Source organism: Pseudophryne corroboree, chromosome 10 (assembly GCF_028390025.1).
Source record: "Pseudophryne corroboree isolate aPseCor3 chromosome 10, aPseCor3.hap2, whole genome shotgun sequence".
Taxonomy (NCBI): Eukaryota; Metazoa; Chordata; class Amphibia; order Anura; family Myobatrachidae; genus Pseudophryne; species Pseudophryne corroboree.
Window position 1 is genome coordinate 45539405 of NC_086453.1, and position 17865 is coordinate 45557269.

At 40.7% G+C, this 17865-nt stretch overlaps 1 protein-coding gene across 1 annotated transcript; it reads right to left on the minus strand.

Moving 5' to 3' along the window:
* Nucleotides 1–6202: 6202 nt before the first annotated feature.
* On the minus strand, nucleotides 6203–16414 carry LOC134965176 (C3a anaphylatoxin chemotactic receptor-like). Its single transcript, XM_063941692.1, has 2 exons — nucleotides 16323–16414; nucleotides 6203–7160 (listed from the first exon to the last, which is right to left on the minus strand). Exons 1-2 carry the CDS (start codon nucleotides 16412–16414, stop codon nucleotides 6203–6205), a joined length of 1050 nt encoding a protein of 349 aa, XP_063797762.1.
* Nucleotides 16415–17865: the final 1451 nt, after the last annotated feature.

Consider the following 17865-nt stretch of genomic DNA (forward strand, 5'->3'; position numbering starts at 1 on the left):
AGAGCAGCACAACAATGAATATGCAGTATTTTATTACAACAGAGTTTATAACTGTTTAGCAAATAGATTGAGTGCTAAGATTTTGCAGCAACTTCCTTACATCTGTATAATACAGTTTATCAAAGTTGCAGTTGTTATTGAAGATCAGTACTGTAGATTTGTATCTGTCCGGATAGGAGACATTAAACGTACAGTACTATCTGTTTCACAATTATTTCAGTGAGGGATACAGTAGAAGCAAACACTAACTTACAGTAAAACCAAGTGTCTCATATAGGGACATCACATATCCCATATTTTAGCAACTGTAATTCCACTCATCTAATGCAGTTTTCCCAAGCCATCATTTGGCATACACTGGGGTAAATTTACTAAGATGGGAGTTCTATTTAAGATGGGATTTTGCCCATAGCAACCAATCAGATTCCAGATATTATCTTCTAGAAGGTGCTAGATAAATGAGAAGTAAAATCTGATTGGTTGCTATGGGTAACATCCCATCTTAAATAGAATCACCATCTTAGTAAATTTACCCCATTGTATCTAATTTATGAAGTGCAAACTGGCCGAGACCCAGGCCAATTACCTCTATGGTATTGCCATGCTCTTCAGATTTTGCCGGTGCCTATAGATTTACACCAAAGAACATGAATTTGTGATATTATAGAATGGACAATGCAGAGAATGAGCAGTTTGTTCCAGTCTGGTGGAAGGAGTTGAATACCAAGTAATTGCACCAATGAGCCTAGTTTGCAGAGGCGTGCATAGATGAGATGTCACTTTACACAGCTAGATACAACATATGATATAAAGCAGAGGAGATAGAGCATTTTCAAAGCAATCCCTGCGCTGAGACACTTTCTGCTCTGCAAAATGAGTTGATGTTTGAGCCAGCTCGGACCTTTAATGTCACGTGTTGCACTTCAACAGAGAAGTGAATTTCTAGTTATACTTTGCTTATTTTAAAGCAATTTATCAATCATTCAAAAGTGACACATTTAATACACACATTCTCAATATCTCCATCCTCAAATGTAACGCTTAGTGCATTATTGCTATAAACACTTGATTAAAAAAAATGCAATGGGTGGTACTGTATGCCTTTATTAAATAAAATATTGACCCATCTAAACCCTACAGTAGTTCTACATTTTTGTACAATAAATAACCTAGTTATTTCTAAATCATTGTAGTCCAACTGGATAAGAAAAAAGACAAAAAAATAATAATAAAATAAATAAAAATAACAAAATGAACTGGCTGGATCTAGCACATATCCAGTTCAGGATGGTCAATACCTTCGGAATACCCAGTAACAAGCAGTCAGCATGAAAACTGCTTATGAGCGGCTCAATGTTTGAATCAATTATAGTTTTAGTAGAAAATTGTGTGTTTGCATTGTTCTTTAATCTTTTGGTATACTAGGCAGGGTCTTGTAGCCAATTGGAGGAGAATTACTGGAGGAGAGTGACTAGCACAGTGCTAACCAATCTGGAGATGGGCCTAATTCAGATGTGGGTGAAGTTGCTATCCCTTCCTTGGAAGCAGCTGTATGATAATGCAGAAAGAGGTGTCTATTACAATTAGACACCTCCTGCTGCAGTAATGATCTGACCTGCATCCTAGGACACAACAATTGATCACTCATTCACCATCAGGCGACTTGCGGCACCCATGGGGACGAGCATGCCTTGCATCGCAGAGGCCAGGAAATCTCCATCCTATGACAGAGATCCCTGGCCTCCTCTCTCCCCATAAATGGCGACGACGCACCTCCATTTTAAGAAATGGAGGCTGACGCTGCTACCTCCCCTTCCTGACAGACTGCTGCCGTCCTGTTTCCTACATCACAGGACCTGTTTGTACATGCACAGCATGAACAACGTACCGATAATTGGTACGTTGTGAAGCAGGATGCCACTCCATCCTCATCTGAATAACACCTTGTGTTTTCTAGGAAAGCAGCCCAGTATATCTAACACTGATGCTGATTAAGAATTTGGGGGCAGGAACTCCACTGTCTACTTTTTTTTATCAATTAGAGTTCTCTGTACAAAGACTTGGAGGTCTATTCATGAAGCAGTGAAAAGAGTGGAGAAGTGAGCCTGTGGAGAATTTGCCCATGGCAACCAATCAGCTGCTCCGTACAACTGTATAGTATGCAAATTATAAATGTCCCCTCAATGCTGATTGGTTGCCATAGCCAACTGCTCCACTGGCTCACTTCTCCTCACTTTTCACTGCTTCATGAATAGACCCCTTGGAGAGAGATAAAGTGAATGGAGATAAAGTACCAACCAACCCTAACTGTCATTTTTCAAACACTGGGGTAGATGTATTAACCTGGAGAAGGCATAAGGAAGTGATAAACCAGTGATAAAGCAGTGTTAAGTGCAAAGTGATAATGCACCAGCCAATCAGCTCCTAACTGTTAATTTACATATTGGAGCTGGTTGGCTGGTGTGTTTATCACCTTGCATTTATCACTGCTTTATGACTTCCTTATGCCTTCTCCAGGTTAATACATCTGCCCCACTGTCTGTAAGATGGCAGTTAGTAGCTGATTGGCTAGTACATTATGTCTGTCCACTTTCTATCTCTCCATGGCTTAGTGCATAGACCCCTTAGTTATTTATCTACTATTATATTCATTTGAATGTATTATATAAATAATATAATGATTAATCATTATACAGTATATTTAGTGTTAATTGTAAATGATATATAAGAATACATATAATACTTTCGATTTTTAAACCACTGTTCATGGGATATTTTACAGGTCACTGTGCTTTATTCAACAGGAAGGGTTTGTAGACAATGTTATATTTAGGAAATTGCACAATGTAACGAATAGGCAACACAGTACTCATGTCCCACATGATGTGTAGTACAAGTAATACTTCACCAAGGTAATGGCTGGACATCATTTTATAATATCAATTTACAGATTATATTTCATGGGACTTATTTTGCCCCGGTAAGAAAAAGAAGAAGATGATGATGATGATGATGATGATGATGATGAAGATGGCGATGATGGTGATGAGCATGACTTATAATGATGATAGTGATGGTTGCGGTGATCATGAAGGTGATGAAGATGCTGGTGATGATGATGAATTGATAGTGATGATGAGGATGATAGTAATGATGATGATGATGATGATGATTATTGAATAATATGAAACAAGCAACTCCTTCTATATTGTACAATTTTAATATTATTAAATCTTATATATTTTAGAAGTAACATTCTATTTACAGTATATGTCACAAAGCTTCAAAGTAAAAAAAAATGCAAATTCAGACTACTGTATACGTACAAACTGCACATTCCTTAAAATAAATGAAATAATTATATTTCTAACATATGTTTCTTATAGCTCTTACAGTGTGTTCTTCAAATGTACAAACTTGTAGCTGTACATTACAGTAGATGACTGATATGTGTAGACTGCTACTGACTAGAGCTTCTGTCCATTGGTCTAGCTTACTCTAATGGTCGCATACATAACGTGACAAACAGGCAAGTGTTACATCTCATACACAGAACACATTTAATTTCATGTTAATTGTAAAGCTTATTACATCTCATTCACCTCTTCCATCCACCTCTCACTCTTTCTCAAATTTGTCTCCCCCAAATCCCCTTCTTCCTGCTGTCTTTCTCACCTCCCTTTCCATACAACCCTCTTTTTACTTCTCTGCCTCCCTCTTTCTCTCCTGATCTTCCTCTCACCTCTCTCTCCCCTTTTCCACCCATCTCTCTCCCCCTATTCCTCCTATTTCACTCTTGCCTTTCTATCATCTTCCCTTCTCACTCCATATTCCTCCCATATCACCCTCTGTTTTCTCATTGGTGGGTGGGTTGATGAATTGATGAACCTTTGCTGGGGGATGGAGGTGAGAGTTGCTGATTTGTGGGCTCTCCAGTGGGAAAGAATTTGAGTAGTCTCTATATGTGTAAACTCTGCAGGGGTTGTGTGCTGGGGTACTGACTTCTGGGTGGGATGCTTTGTAAAAGGTGCATAGCTTCAACTCGAACTGCATGAGCAGTAGCATGGGTCTTCTGGCTTCACATACTATGCTTGCAGTACAGGAGAGCTGCATGGGATGTTTGAGGTGTTCTCCTATGGTGGGGGTGCAGTGTGACATGCCTGGTTTGGGATATTTTGGTGTTAGGTTTGGGGGGTGGGGAGGGCTGTGTCCTGTCAGGTATCCAGTGAGTGCAGACAGGGGATAGGGAAGGGATCTCTCCCCGGGTCTCTACTTGCCTTGCGCAGACAGACAATGGAGGTGATTCAATTGCCCATGGTTATTTACCATGGGCTAGTTGATCCTCCAAAAGTAGCCTGATGCCGAAACTTATCTGTTTTTTCAGGGGGTGACTGGAAAAGTGCCCTGTTTTTGCAACAGAGACCCTGAAAACACATGTGTTCGGAACTAATCCCAGATCTAATATATGTGTTTTTGACCAAAATTAGGACATTTTTTGGGAGAGAAAAAACAAAGGGCTGTAATTGAATTGCCCCCCTCCCCCCCCTCAAAAAAAACACTGGTCAAAAAACTGCAGTAAAAGAAATTTTTTTCTTACGAAAATATTTTGGTGATTAGTGAATTCCCCCAACAGCTTGCCTATAATATACAGTAGATGTTATATCATTAAAAATATTTTTCGGACATATTTCATTAGATGAGCTAAAACCCATTTGTATAATATATCAAATTGAGTTTACGTACATAATGTTTTCAAGTGAAACATTATAATAATAAGCTTGTATACATTGCATTGTTCATTATGTCAACTAGTAAAACATGAATAGTATAATTATGTTAAAGTCTGACAAGTAGAAGAATATGCAGCTGATACAGGGTCATGTGCAAGTTGGCTGCAAATTACATCTTTGTAAATAAATGCAGATTTCCACCTATGTTAAGAGCTGGAAGGACTTCCCCTAGTCATCTGCTTATGAAACTAGCATACATCACTGTTAGCCAGCATTGCACCAGTCCTATCCTTGGTGCAAGAGATCTGTCTGATTTGCCTGCCATTCCGGCTACATGCCCTCAGAACACTTAGAGGTATAATTACTGAAGCTTCTAAAAATGAAAAGTGTTGATGTTGCATCACAACTCTGTCTATTGCATTCTAGAAAATTATAGACAGAATCTGATTGGTTGCAATGGGCAACATCACCACTTTTCATTTTGAGAAGCTTTAGTAAATATATCCCTCAGCCTATGTGACGGAACGTTACACACAGTCTGCTGCAAGTGAATTAGCCACTGAGGTGCCTGTGACTCTGAAAACTCTGTTATTCCTGTAGTTGCTGAAAGTTTCTTACACTTGGCTATGGAGCGTGTGCAATGCAAAAACTTGCAAGATCCTTTGGCAAAGTGGACATGTGTGCAACTGAATCAGCTAATATGTCTAGTATACTTTGCATCATAACTATTGAGCTTGATCTTATAATCATAATAGTAAAAATGTAATTATAGAAAATGTGTATATAGTTCAACTTAAATTGTGTCAACAATTAAAAACAATGATAATATGTTTCAGATATCCAATGTAACAGTTATCTCATTGTGTTTTGTCTTTACAAATTCAGGGATTTTCCTCCTTCAGTAGACTTTAATTTACTGGTTTGTACAGTTCTTATCCTCTTGCAGTATAACCTAAATAAATTGCTTTACTTATTACTTGTATATTTTCTTTTTGTTCTTTTTTTTGTATACTATAATTAGATATCTATTAGTTTCAGGTTAATTTATACTTCTGATTGGAGATCATTAAATTTGATGGACATAGTTTAAAAATGCCTAGTGGGAACATCTTCAGTGTGATTCTCTTTCTTCTGAAGTCTAAAGAGCCCTACACACTGGTCAATACCAGTGAAACATATGAACAATCTCGTTCATTAATGAACGAGGTACCAATTATATCTTTCAGTGTGTAGGCACCAGCGATGAACGATGCGCGGCCCAGCGCTCATTCATCGCTGGTGCCAGCTCGTTTAAACATGCAAACCAATATGGACAATCTTGTCCATATTAGCATGCATTGCTATGGAGCCAGGTGACGGGGGGAGTAAAGAAACTTCACTCCGCCCATCACCTCCCCACCGCCGCCGGGTCGCCCGTCTGCTGTATCGGTCATCAGGCAGCTCAGTGGCAGGTCGCTATGTGTGTAGGGCCCTTAAGTAGAGATCTTATTTAGAGCACTTTCCAGCCTGGAAGGTATTGATTTTATAAAAGACTCTTTAAAGTCCTGGCCTATGAAGACATAGAGGATGGGATTAATGCAACTGTTGAAATAAGCCATACAGACACACATAATATTTATTGTATTATCTATGTGCAATGGTATGTAATTTGTTGGTACTAATGGCCAAGTGTAATATGGAAACCAGCAGATAAAGAAACACGTCAGAACTGCAATGATAATCCTGTACGATCGCTGAGATTTTTTTGGTCTTTTAACATTTTTAAGTTTAGAAAGGATGACACCATAACACAACAGAATAATGGTGAAAGGAAGCAAAAACATTGTGACAAATCTGATGATTTTCATCATCTTTCCATGAGCTGTTGTTAAAGCACATTTTCCTATACACTCAGAAATATCAATATAGGCAACATTTAATGCCACATGAGGAACACTTAACATTAGACTCAAAACCCAAATTTGTACCGAAATTGTGCGGACACGGTTTGGTGTTCTATGAATCTTAGACCAAAGCGGCCACATTATCGATGCACAGCGATCAATACTCATGGCGGACAGAAAATTGACACTAGCACACATGGTAATATACAGTACACCGGTACTGATTTTGCATAATGTGTTGAAAACATAATTATCTATATACAAAGCCCATTCTCCAAATTTAAAAGGAAGAGATGCACAACATATGAAATCAGCTATGGCCAGATGGAGGAACCATACAGCGCTGGCTTTCTTCATCTTGTATCCAGCAATCCAGATAACTAAGCCGTTCCCTGTAATTCCCAAAACAAATGTGATGCTGTAGAAGATATTAGACAGGATCCGAAAGATTTCGAAAAATGAGCGGACAAATATGGCGGTTTTGTAAATCCAGTTATAGCCTTCACTGTCCGTAACATTGAACGTCCTGGTGAATTGAATTCCAAACCTAAAATGAAAGCAGTTTGGGCAGAAAGAGCGATATTATTACTCAGTGCATTCTATATGTAACTTAAAAACTACGATGCAGAAAAATAACTTAGGAATGCTACTTTATTTATATTTTGCTATTTAACTCATTAATGTAAATAAAAGTTAACTAAAATAATAATAATAATAATAATAATAATGGAACATGATATGCACAGAGTCACATGATTACATAATCACCTCAAAAACTGTATCAGACAGATGACAGCAGCTCAGTGAATGAGTGAGTTAATTAAAAAAATAGGATGGGATACAATGGGATCAGTATGAGATCCGGCGGTCTGGATCCCGGCGGTGAGTGCAGCATGTCCCCTCGTGGGCTCGCTGCGCTTGCCTTGCTTTGGGACCGATTGCAACCTTCGATCACCACAGGGTTCTATTCCCCAAAGGGTGGTGGTGAGGACCAAAACCCAAGTGGGAAAACCAGCCGGGGGTTGGGACTCTGACCAATCCCATCCAGCGGTCAATTGATTGCCTCCCGATACAACAACTATAACTAGATTACTAACATACAGCAAATTATGAGATGAAAAACTGCTACTGCTTTTGGAACTAACACAACATACATAAATGACAAATTGATGTTAAAAAATAGCAAACATAAATTACAGTACAGTAAGTGAGAGCAATCCTGCCAGCAGTTATATAACATATGCATTTGTGACATAACATTATGTGCCAGATGTAATAAAGTCTGAGTTGGCCGGAGGTGCTGGTGCCTGGCTGAACATACACTTTTTTTAAAGCAACAATCATGTACAATGCATGGTTTTGACTTGTACATGATTGGCGCTTAAATTTTTTTTCTAAATTCAGCCGGGAACCTGCACCACCAGCCAATTCGGCCTTCATTACATCCAGCCCTATATTTTAGTATAAAGCTGTTGGTATGTTAAATGAACTGCCAATAGCTCACATCGCATAGCTGTAAACCGCTACTGCTCATGCATCTACAGTATAGTCCGGTTACTGATACATTGGAACCCAGCTGGAAAAACCTTCAAACAATTCACATTGTACAACTGTTAACATTTCTAGGTGATTTGTTATTTGCAATACATACTATAACAAATATCAGGATATCTGGAGAAAGTCTGTGGTGGATCATGAGGAGTACTTTTATATATTAGACCACAATACATGTGTCAAAATAATGCCAGTATGATAGATAGATAGACAGACAGACAGACAGACAGACAGACAGACAGACAGACAGACAGATAGATAGATAGATAGATAGATAGATAGATAGATAGATAGATAGATAGATAGAGAGAGAGATACACATGTTTTCACATACACCTTTCCCCATTTAAGCCATTTGGCCAAATTAGCCATGCAATGGAATTTGCGACTTTGCAATGCTTTGTGGTTTTTCTTAAGATCTGATACTTTAATCTGCTACTTTATACAAAATTGTTTGCACCAAAAAAAAAATTGGGAATCCATCCAATCACTACTAGTGGTGGATCGTCTTAGCCATGCTAAGCATTTTGTGACAAATTAATTAAAAAGGGAATGGTGTATGAAGACAGATCTGTAGATAAAGATGGAGCCACGCTCCATCTTCCCACTTCACTCATTCCAGAGTGAAGTTAGAAGTTGTGTTGGCCTATGACAAGTTTCATGCTGAACTGAGTCTTTTTACCACCACTGTATAATGCTGGTAATCACTGCTTTGTAATTCGGGAGGCAGAATCACTATGATGCAATCATGCCATCACAACCCTACACCCCCCACTTATGCCATGTCACACTCCCTCTGTGCTATTCTGGCTGCCTCAAAGTCAGCAAGGTAGATAGATAGATAGATAGATAGATAGATAGATAGATACTGTAGATAGATACAAATTGGGGAGTAATCACTATACAATGTAAATTGGTATTTAGTGATGGTAGGAGACCTGATTCAGAGATGTACACTACTGCAATTGCAGCTGTGTTGGTGCTCAAACCATATGCATCACTATATTAATGAGTGTGACTACATCTGTATTAGTTTAAGCATTCCCCGCTTAACTGAGTAAAACAAGAGACACCACTGATAAATTTTATTGCCACTATGCATATACATTCTCGCAAACCACATCGACAAGCTCCCTACAGTTTTAATGATCTCAAAAAGAGGGGGCGTAGACTTGAAAGACATGCAGGAAGAAAACCTGGTAGAGGATAGGAAAAACTAATAAAACATTATTAAGAATATTAATACACAATCACCCATAGGAAATTAAGAGTTTTTGGCACATGAGATCACAGCAGAAAACAGTAGGCCAGTTCACTTTTTCCATACATTGAAGATGCTTTGCAAGCCAGCATTCCTGCAGCCTGATAATCCATTCTCTAAGGTAAGATGCAAGAACTTATTTTCAGATAAAGTATCTGCCATCCAGGGTGGAATCTCCACAGTGCCATCAAAGGAGTGCCAAATTACCAAGCCGGACAATCTAAGCCACCTGTTATCATGGACCAGTTTTGACCCAATGGATGCAAAAGACATTGCTGAAATTGCCTGAATGTTGCGTCCCAACACCTGTGATCTGTACCCGGCCTCAGCCAATCTTCTAATAGGGTGTATGCACATAATAGTCCCTGTATTTGCAAAAATAGGTCAATGCTCTCTGTAGACAGGAAGTCCTCCTGAACCCTTGAAGGCAGCAATTGTTAGACCTCTTAAAAAAAACTAAGTTAGATCCCAACTGCATGACCAACTTTCTAGGAAAGGTTATTGAGAAAGTTGTTGCAAATTAACTGGAAACCTGCCTGACAATCCATGATATTTACAGTATGATCCATTACAATCAAGATTCAGGGGAAGACACAGCACTGAAACAGCCCTGGTTAGTGTGTTAATTGATCTTCCCATGGCAAGAGACAGAGGTGATTGTTCAATCTTAATTCTTCTGGATTTCTTTGCAGCATTTGATACCATGGACCATGGGATTCTGATTGAGCATCTAAAAAAATGTACCTGGACTGGACGGCACAGTCCTTCGCTGGTTCATATAATTTCTCACTGGCAGGTTACAGAGAGTTTTTTTCTGGAGTACACTTATCACCAGTGCCACTACCACGTGGTGTTCCATAAGGTTCTATACTATCCCCCATGCTTTTTGCCGTATACATGCTAACACTGGGTGATATAATCAGATGCCATGGCCTGGTCTACCACTGCCATGCAGATGATACACAACTGTACCTGTCCATTGCTCCATGTACTGAGAATCCAATATCAACCCTAAATGGCTATCTAGCTTAAATCTAGGAGTGGATAAGTGCCACTTGGCTGCAACTAAATCCTGATAAAATAGAGGTCCTTATGATAAAGGAGAAGACTGCAGCATTAAAGGACAAGACTGCAGCATAGCCAGCCAATTGGACTTACACTTGGGGAATCAGAATTTCAAACCACTGATCATGTGCAGAATCTTGGCATTGTCCTGGTTGGTGGCTTGACACTTAAACCTCAGGAGCCAAATGTAATAGAGTGAGAGTTTCAGAAAGTGAGAGATTTGGTAAGGTTTTTCAGGGTTTTTTTTTAAAGTGCCAATCATTTACACTGCAAAACCAGGTTGATCATGCTGTGCAAATGATTGCCACTTTTGAAAAAAACTGCAAAGCCTTACCAAATCTCTCACTTTCTGAAACTCTCACTCTATTACATTTGGCCCCTGATATCAGCCACAATCAAATTCTCATTCTTTAATCTGAGAAAAATAGCCAGAATCAAGGACTTAATTCCCCCTGAAGATCTGACAAAAGTCATACATGCATTTGTATCATCTTAATTAGAATACTGCAATGCCCTCTACATTTGTTCACCCAGCAAAATAATTGCACTGCTTACAGCTGGTACAAAACACAGCTGCTAGGCTATTAATCAACCATCCCCATTCCAGCCACATAAAATTCTTCTCTACTCCCTCCACTAGCTACCTGTAAGGTAGCGAATCATCTTCAAGATTTATTTTACAGGCTTTCAAAGCACTACATGACAAGTGCACAAGTTACATACCTGAAGCAGCTCTTGATCCCATACTGCCTTGCTCAATTATTACGATCTGTAGATGAAGGGCTTTTAGCAGTAATTAGAATGTCCTGTAATTCGTCTGGGTTCGAGCTTTTAGCCATGAGGCTCTGACTCTATGGATCTCTCTTCCCCAAACAGTTCTAGAGGCTCCAACTCAAGAAACCCTCAAAAACAGACTCAAGACTTTCCTGTTTACTGAAGCCAATCCATATTGTCCCTTTAATATCTCCATGCCCTCTGTATTTTATGAAAAGCTTTTCTGTACTACATTGTTTCTGTACTCTATTATGTTAATTTTGTTAAGTTCCTTGAGTCCTCTCGAAGAAAGAGTGCATATAAATAAAATTATTATTATGATTATATTGAGGAGGGTGCAGATTGAACACAGGCTGTGACAACTCCACCAGTGATGCAACATCAAACACACATCAACTCATCGAGCATGCCCCAAAATCCAAAAAGACTTCAAAGACCATTGCGATGTCATACAATTTGCAATCACTGTTGCAGGCCGTGGTTTGGGCAAGCATAGTGAGGTTTGTCTCACCTTTTTGAACATGGTCATCTTTTTGCAGGCACAGTTCAATATCTCTCAGGTGGAAAGCTAGCGGTGCAGTGCATTCTGTGAAATAATCATGCTCTTCCATCCCAGGTGAAGCACTGTACCACACATGATGCCATCATGCTGGGTTGCACAAACGCGCTGTGCAATATGCAGGGCACCGCAGCAAAGGGGTAAACAGGGGAGTTTAAGTAACAGATGGACAGACTGTCATCTAATCTTCTCATTATATTGTTCCCATGCAACACCGACACACTGATGATACCCTACCCACTCCCATTGGCTACCACTGGGTAATTTTTATTATTTATTTATTTATTTATTTATTTATTTATTAACAGTTTCTTATATAGCGCAGCAAATTCCATTGTGCTTTACAACTGGACACAATTATAAGACAAAACTTGGTAAAAACAAACAGCCATAGAGGTAGGAGGGCCCTGCTCGCAAGCTTAAAATCTATGGGGAAATAGACATTAATACACAAGGATAGGTGCTGTTTATTGCATAGTTGTCCAACAGATTGCAAAGGTTCTTGGTGGGCTGCATGATATCACATCACAGCAGTGATGAACCAGGGTCAGGAGGACGGGAGTGTGAAGAAAGAAAATATGTGGGGGATATGTGTGTACTGTACTGTGGGGATATCATTGGACAGAAAAGCTATGAAGGTAATGTGATCGGTTCTGGAGATTATGAGAGCATGGATTAGGGATTTAGCAGCATCTTGTGTATGGTATGATTGTATTTTGGATATGTTTCTTAGATGCATGTAACATGATTTTGAGACAGATTGAATGTGGGGAGCAAAGGACAGTTCTGAGTCAAGTATGACACCTAGGCAGCAAGCTTGTGGGGTAGGGTTGATTGTAGAGTTCTCAACAGTGATAGAAATATCAGGTTGGTAACTGTTATTGGCCGGTGGAAATATAATTAACTCTGTTTTGGAAATATTAAGTTTGAGGTGGCGAGATTACATCCAAGATGAAATGGTAGAGAGGAATTCAGTGCCCCGATCCAATACAGATAGACAAATCAGGGGAGGATATGTAGATTTGAGCATCATCTGTGTACAGATGATACTGAAATCCAAAAGAACTGATTAGTTTCCCAAGAGATGAGGTATAGATTAAGAAAAGCAGAGGACCTAAGATTGAGCCATGTGGTACTCCAACCGAAAGAGGTAGCAAAGAGGAGATGGATTCAGAGAAACGGACACTGAAAGATCGAACAGATAGGTAGGATAGGAACCAAGAGAGGTCTGACTCCTGAAGACCTAGGGGCTGCAGTGTTTGTATGAGAAGAGAGTGGTCAACAGTGTCAAAAGCAGTGTCAAAAGCAGCAGAGAGATCTAGAAGAATGAGTAGTGAGTAACCTTTAGACTTCGCAGTGACCAGATCATTCACTACTTTAGTCAGTGCTGTCTGTGTGGAGTGTTGGGAGTGAAATCCTAATTGATGTGGGTCCAATAAGTTGTATGAGTTAAGAAAGCATGTGTGGCAAGTGTAGGTAAGTTTCTCAAGTAGCTTGGAGAGACATGGGAGCTGAAAGATGGGACGGTAGTTTGAGAGAGAGTTAGGGTCAGAATTATGTTTTTTCAGAATGGGAGTAATCACTGCATGCTTGAACAGTGAAGTAAAGATACCAGTAGAGAGAGAGTGATAACAGATGTTAGTTAAGGTTGGGATGAGCACAGGAGACAGAGATTTACTTATTTGTGAGGGTATAGGATCAAGAGGAGAGGTAGTAGAGTAGCAGGATGAGAAGAGTGTTAATACTTCATCTTCATTTGTGGGATCAAATGAAGAGAAAGTGCCAGGGGGTTCAGGTAATGAATTGAGTAGATCACTGGATGAGGAAGAGCATTCCATTTCATCTTGGATCTTGTCAATCTTGTCCTTGAAGTAGGAAGCAAGATCTTGATAGTGGCTGGCGGGTTAGTTAAAGGAGGGTTGAGAAATGATTTAAATGTATTAAAAAGTAATTTGGGGTTAGAGGCTTGAGCAGAGATGAGAGTTTGGAAATATGTTTGTTTGTCAGTGTCCAGAGCATTATGATAAAAATGGTAGACAGTCTTATATGTAAGGAAGTCACTTGGAATACGAGATTTATGCCACTAGCATTCAACTTTATGTGACAGTTTTTGTAGATGTCTTGTTACTTTAGAGTGCCACAGTTGACATCTAGGCCTACGTGGAGTGTGATGGGTAGATGGAGCCACTTCGTCAAGGGCTATTTCCAGAGTCTCGTTCAGGGGTGATACAGCCATCTCAGGAAAAGTGAATGCAGAAATAGGTGAAAGCTGTTGTTGCAGTGAGGTAGAAAATTCTTGAAGATTAATTGCATTAATATTTTTTGCAGGTTTGAGGAGGATTGGAGGATGTCAGTGGCACAGAGTTTGAAGTATTAGAGAAGAGCATGCAGGTGATTAGGTTGTGATCTGAAAGAGGGAAAGGAGTGTTAGTGAGTTCAGAAATGGAGCATAGTCTGGTGAATACTAGATCAAGGCAGTGGCCCTCCTGGTGAGTAGAGGAGTTAGTCCATTGTGAGAGTCCTAGAGAGGTTAGAGAGAGTAGAGGGTATTTTGGGGTCATGGAAGTCTCACAGCACCTCAGAACCTCTGGGCCTGAAACAGTATCCCCCTTAGTCCATGCAATTGCTGGGCCTGGATGTCGATGTCCTCTATACACTGCTACTTCTGTTCTCTATAATATGCAGTAGCCTGGATTCACTGGAAAAGTCAACATGTGGGTTTAGTTGTCCGCAGCAGTTGTGCGTTTAGGTTCTCTTCCTTGCCATTGTTACGAGTCTCTGCTCTCCTGTGATTGGGAGCTTGGAGTAGGTATATACTGGGCCTAATTGCAGCAACTTTGCAAATTGCAAATCCAATCGTTTGTAATGCAAATGCAGGAGGAGGTGCAAAGCACTTCCTTCCTGCATTTGCAATAGCAGTATTGCGATACAGTACATGTGATCACAGTACAGGATGAATATCGCAACCATTAGTCGTGAAGTTCATCTGCAACAGTAGGCTGAGTAAGCATGAGCTTACTCAGGCTTGCCATCACAGGGTGGCTTGCAAGGCCAAGGAAACTGTGTCTTGCGACACAGTAATTGGCCTTGCCACTCAAAGAAAATGGGGGCAACACGACCCTGTTTCCTGCAATGCCAGCTGCCCCCGCACCCGGACTTCCCCCAACTTCCTCTGTCTATCAATCAGGCAGAGGCATTCTCATTTCTACGATGTGATCCCAGGACCAATTCTGCACATGCACAAAATGGGTCCTGAATGTGCACAGTTTCCTAACCATCGGAGTGAAGAGTGAGACAGTACAAGTATCACAGATATGAGTAATGTACACAATTTCAATGCTGCTGCCTGTAGTGTATGTGAGTACACAGTGAACAACAGGTGAGTGATTTAATGTATGCTAATACCCATGGAAGGAAGAAAGTGAGAATCTTGATGCTAATGTGTACCTGCTGTATCCTCAGTTATGAGTCAGTGCAAATGATCAATGAGCAGCCTCACATGAGCAAACAGGGAAACCCAGAAATAAAAAGTACCTGTAGATGATTTAAAAGGACAGGGTGGTGTTGTTGTTCAGTTGTCTGTTCTGTGCACAGGAGATGCCCTGGTGTGTCCAAAGATGTGCACATTCTGCTGGATATGGCTTTCTCAATTTGGTCAACCCTAGATACTGTACTCCAGGGTATTTTATATTAGATCCTTACTGAGAAGGAATTGTAAGCAACAGGGCCATCATAAACCATTCAGCAGAGTCTGCAAAGCAGGCAGATGGTGGGCAGGAGAGTCGCTCTCCCTGCTCTGCTACACTGCTACTGTGTACAGTGACATGAGGTGCTGCTGGCTGAGACTCCCACAGTCAATCTGTATGACAGACAGAGGTGCTGGAAGCAGAAGGACAGGAGATTTACGGTGGGGTTAGAGCAGATGCTTATTCTAACATTGTCTTCTATATGTTTTATTCAGTTTCTCTATATTCTGGGTCCAGTATTTTTCTTGCCCCCTCTCTCTCTCTGTCCATCATTTGTCCCCCCCCCCCATCTCTCTGTGCAGCATCTGCCCCCTCTCTCTTCCCAGCATCTGGCTGCCACCCTCCCATCTCTACCTAGAATATGATTGCTTTCCCATTTCTCTGCCCAGCATCTGCCCCCTTTCCTATCTCTGCCCAGTGTCTATGTACTCCCTCTCTTTGCCAAGGATCTGGTTGCCAACCCTAATCTCTGCCCAGAATCTGTGTGCTTTCCCATTTCTCTGCCCAGCTCCTGTCCCCCTTTTTCACTGCCATTGTCTGTGTCCCTCCTCTATCTGCCCAGGATATGGTTGATTTCCTATTTCCCTGCCCAGCATCTACCCCCTTCATCTCTCTGCCCAGCATCTGTGTCCCCCCTATCTCTGCCCAAGATCTGGTTGCCACTCCCTGCTCAGAATCCGGTGGCTTTCCCATTTCTCTGCCCAGAATCTGGCTGCCCTACCTTTTTTTTCTACCCAGTATCTCTCTCACCGTATCTCTATCCAGTATTTGGTTGTCTCCCTCCTCTCTTTGTCTCCCTGTACCCCATCTATCATATCTGTACTCCATCCTTCTTCCACCATTTTCTAACACCCACTTTTCCCTTGTTACATTCACAACTCATTGTTCCTCTTACTTTCACCTTCTCATGCCTCCTCTTTCTTTTTCCCATTCTGCTCTCTTCACACCTTAAATCACTACTACTGTGGGAATTATGTGTATAAGGGTCAATACTACTATGGGCATTATGTGTATAAGGGGCACTACTGTGGGTATTGCGTATAATGGGCACTAATGTGGGCATTGTGTATAAGGGGCACTACTGTGGGCATAGTGTATAAAGGGTACTACTTAGGGATTTCTGTTTGAGGCACTACTATGTGATATAACATGAATAAGGGACAGTACAGTATGGTATAATGTGAATCAGCGGCACTACGTGCGGTGTAGTGGGAATAACATTGTGCTACTTTGTGGTGCAATTGAATTGGGGGTACTAATGTGTGGCCATACCCCTTCCATGTGAGAATACACCCCCTTTTTGAACCTTCAGTGTGCATTGTTACGTTTTTATATATGTGGCATAGGGCACCAATTTATAGTTGCATGGAGGCACTGAACAACATAGTACGTGCCATGGTAAGCCATTTCAAAGCCATATTTCTGACACTTGTATCCCTTTCCCCGTTCACTGTTGTGGTGCAACACCTGTGATTTTCTACTGTACTTGCCAGAGCTACATACAATACATTGGTGCACCAACAAGGATATGTACTTTTAGGGGTCCTGAAGTGTCATTCTTTTTACCACATTAGTTCTTGTTACCACACTGTTCTCATCTCACAGTGTAAGTAAGTGTTGGAGCTACAGATTGCTCAAAAGTTGTTGCTCACTTTTTTCTTCTGGACTTGGTATATTTTGGTTACTGATGAATTTGTGCAGTTGCCTGCAGGGCCGGTGCTAGGGTGTTCGGCGCCCTCCTGCAAAATATAAATTTGCGCCCTCCCATACTTTACATGCAGGGCCGGAGGGTTACCATGGCCTCTTGGGCCCCTGAGCTGCAGGAGATCCGTGTAAGCCTATGAATGTGAACTCTCTGCCCATACACACCCTGTGCAGCGCTAGTTACGGCCCTACACACAGACAGTGCCGTAAGTAGACATTTTAGCGCTGTGTGCACAAGAGGGCATTGGCGGCCTCCCTGTATGCAGAACAGGGGCACTGCGCGCCGCAGGCGCACGTAAAAAATTAGGGGCGTGGCTTCATGGGGAAGGGGTGTAGCCACAAAACAATACCAATTCATATTACATATTATAGTAGTCAATTAAACACAAAGAGAAAAGGTCGCACAAGTCGTTTCTATTTCTTCTAAATGACCCCCTTAAATTTTTAAATTTTGTTCATGTGAATTGTCTTCACTGGGGGGTGCTACCACAGGCAAAATAGGGTAATATGTATACAAAGGAAAGAGAACAGAGTTGCCTTTTTGTGATGCACACTACTAGTTATAAAAATTAACTTTTAATTTGTATCA

Bases quoted from the DNA above. Each gene is read 5' to 3' on its own strand.
- LOC134965176 (XM_063941692.1), bottom strand. From the start codon at position 16,414: ATGGTGGAAGAAGGATGGAGTACAGATATGATAGATGGGGTACAGGGA. The intron at 7,161-16,322 runs GTGAGAGAGATA...CTTTCATTTTAG, and splicing joins AAATACTGGATAGAGATACG to GTTTGGAATTCAATTCACCA.